At 47.0% G+C, this 3,323-nt stretch overlaps 1 protein-coding gene across 1 annotated transcript in view; it reads right to left on the reverse strand.

Annotated features, from left to right (window-relative positions):
• Positions 1 to 1,581, reverse strand: part of CISD2 (CDGSH iron sulfur domain 2) — a 9,978-nt gene extending 8,397 nt beyond the window's left edge. Inside the window, exons 1-2 of the mRNA XM_010003175.1 lie at positions 1,297 to 1,581; positions 97 to 294 (exon numbers count right to left, since the gene is read on the reverse strand). Coding sequence (XP_010001477.1) covers positions 97 to 294; positions 1,297 to 1,581 — 483 coding nt within the window. The remainder of the gene's footprint in view (positions 1 to 96; positions 295 to 1,296) is intronic.
• Positions 1,582 to 3,323: the final 1,742 nt, after the last annotated feature.

Raw genomic sequence — 3,323 nt, forward strand, 5'->3', positions numbered from 1 at the left:
GGGGGGTGGTCCTGCTGCCGCGAGGCGGCGCGCGGGCGGCGGGAAGGTGAGGGGGGCTGTGCGGGCTGTGCGGGGTAGTAACGCGTGGGCTGTGACCCCGGGCTGCGCGTGTGTGACCCCGGCGGCGGGGAGGGCGCGTTTCGTGCCCGCGGGGTGAAACGTCCCGAAGCGGAAGGCCGGGCGCCTTTCTCCGTGCGGATTTTCTCCGGGTTTTCCCGGCGCTGCCGCAGCTCCTCTGGGGCTGGGCGGGTTAACGTCGCAGATCGTGTCCGGCAGCCGCACGCTTGGCGGCAGCTTGTGCAGAAGCAGCTCCGTTTCTAAGCGCGTTATTTAATTCCATGTCAAGGAGACTGCTGATTCTGGCGCATAAACCAGCCCGGTGATCCGAGAGGGGGTTTGCAGCCCGTCGGGGTCGGCGCACAGAGCTCAGCCAGGCCCCCGGTCATCAGTCCGGCACCTCTGGGTCCCGGGTGCTGTGCTCCTGGGAGTTAATCCCTCAGCGCGTGGCACAGGGCACGAGGGTCTTCCGGAGGGGTAAAGCTGCACAGTCACTCGTTAAGGCCTTTCTCCTTTCTTACGTGATCTTGACTGGAACGCAGTTCCCTCCCCTCCCTCGGTGTACGGAAACCACACCGTACCTGCCCGTATCAACTGTGCGTTTTCCTTACCGGCCCAGAATTGGTAATTCAAAGGTTTTGGGTTAAATCAAGAGGGTTGAGCAAAGTAATGAAACGGTAATTTATAGGTATTTTGTGCGTCTGATGAACCCACTGGTCTGTCTTTGACCGAACCCGCTTGGCAGTCGTGTTTGCCTTGGGCTGACTGGGATATACAAGCCCAGCTCTAGATCTTCCATTAGTTTGCGTTAATGATAAAATCAGGACAATCTTAACCAAATTTCAAAATCAGCATAAAGAACTAAGGCAAAAAACTCCACAAATACTGGAAACCAGGTTTAAAACAAACAAATCTATCTTGCTTGTGATTCTGGCCTGAATGTTGCTTTTCTGCCTGTGACCCTACGTTAATATTTCCCGATTAACCATCTTTAGCTAGTGAGAATATTCCTGTGATCTCAGAGTATGGTAGTTCCCTACCTCACCTAAGTTTATCCTTGTGATGACTATGTCTGATGTCCTAAGATTATTCCTTCTTGTGTAGGCAAATTCCTGCTATTAGACAAGATAATGAAAGAGCAAAATGCTTGATCATTCTGGAAAGATTTCACATCAGATGTCGCGTTGTAACCTTGTTTGTGAAGCTTTCTGAGGGAAGAATACATGAGGCTGAAGATACATGAGGTTTATCCTCCAGCTCTGAATCAAACGACTCCACACGGAAGTCGAGAGCCTCTGTCCTTCCCACCACTTGCTTCCTTCTGCTCTTCCAGCCTTCTCTGGATGCTAGCTGTGATGCTGGGAGCACAGCTGATGTTTTGCTGGTGCTCCGGAGCCCCACTGTGCTGCCTTTGATCAGTGCTCCACTCAGCACACACTGCTGGACTGTCTGCACATGTTGCAGAGAGGAGCTGTTCTCACTGCACCTCTCCTGTTTGCAGAGGTACCAGTTGACGTGAGTCATGAGCGGTTTTGTAAATGAAAAGCTGAAGTCATAGATTATGGAGAAACTATAAAGAAAATGAAGCCCTAATGAGATTCATTCAACTGAAAAGGAGGCAAAAGATGGTCTTTAGAAATCCAGTTTGAACTGGAGCTCAGGAGATGTGTGCTCACCCTCCAGCTTGGCTGCAGACTTCCTGTTGGACATAAGGGGAAATATGCAAGCTGCGGGCTTGCTCAGTCCTGCAGAAGAGAACCAGGGTTTGCACAAAAGTCCATCTTCAAGGACTAAATAATAGGCTCAGAGGTTAAAATCTGTCAACATTAGGAAGTTTACCAGGCAGGTGCAACATCTTCCTTCTGTTACACAGTTTATCAGCATCCTTTTCAACCTTGCCTCAAATCTCAGTAATGTCAGGTTCTTGGATATTTTCTAGTTTTTGGGTAAGAATAATATGCAACAATTCATTCTTGCATATTTAGCATCAGTTTGTGAACTGCTAAAAAGTAGACATTTCCTCTGTATCTGTGTTTCATGCTGAATTTGGCCACTGGAACTCTGGTATAGGGTAGGATATATAGAAGTCACTGTAGTAAAAATCAGAGCACAAAAATCCCAAGGATAGAGACTTGAACAGAATCTAGGTCACCAACACTGAAATACTATTATTACTTTCAGCAGTAGGTATCCTCTATCACTGGATTTTTTGCATTTAGCAAGAACATTACAGGTAAGATTATAGAACCATAGAATGGTTTGAGTTGGAAGAGACTTTAAAGATCATCTAGTTCCAACACCACTGCCATGGGCAGGGACACCTCCCACTACATCAGGTCGCTCGAAGCCCCATCCAACCTGGCCTTGAACACTGCCAGGGATGGGGCTTCCACAGCTTCCCTGGGCAACCTGTGCCAGTGTCTCACATAAAGAATAAATAATGTCTTCCCAGTGTCTAACCTAAATCTCCCCTCTTCCAGTTTAAAGCCATTATCCCTTGTCTTCTCACTACAAGCTGTTGTAAAAAGCCCCTTCACAGCTTTCCTGTATCCCCTTCAGGTACTAGAAGGCTGCTATAAGGTCCCCCTGCAGCCTTCTCTCCAGGTTGAACAACCCCAACTCTCTCAGTCTGTCTCCATAGGAGAGGTGCTCCAGCCCTCTGACCATCTTCATGGCCCTCCTCTAGACTCACTCCAACAGCTCTATGTCCTCCTTGTGTTGGGGTGCTCCAGGAAAGATGGAGCATGGAGCCCATGTGAAGAGATCTATGTAGTTAGTTCTAGCTTAGGTCTTTTACATTGAATTTCCAAAACACAGCCCAAGGAGAACCCACCCAATTAACTTGCTACTATGCATGCTTTGATGAGAATGGCAGAAAAGTTCATGGTGCAGATGCAGAATGTTTTGCAGAATTTATTCTATGTCATAGAACACAGATGTCTCCATCATTTAGTTACGCAGCATTATCAACACTCAAATATTAAATAATTGAATTTCAAAAAATGAGGTGCCTGGCTTAAAAAGGTAAACCATAAGACCATATATGTAAGGTTACTTTCCTGCATTTTATGTTTATTAGCTTTGCAAGCAAGTTGCAATTGCATGCAGGTTAGGTTTTCATTTATTATTTTTAGATCCAGAAGCTTAATTGCCTGTAGAAGAAAGCTGAGATGATTATCATGCTTTCACTTGACTCTGAGACCTGGCACCTTAAGTGGTTTCTGCTGGTGTTTATTGACAAGATCTACAATTCTGTGGTGAGCAAA

Source organism: Chaetura pelagica, unplaced genomic scaffold (genome assembly GCF_000747805.2).
Source record: "Chaetura pelagica isolate M959 unplaced genomic scaffold, ChaPel_1.0 scaffold188, whole genome shotgun sequence".
NCBI classification, from domain to species: domain Eukaryota; kingdom Metazoa; phylum Chordata; class Aves; order Apodiformes; family Apodidae; genus Chaetura; species Chaetura pelagica.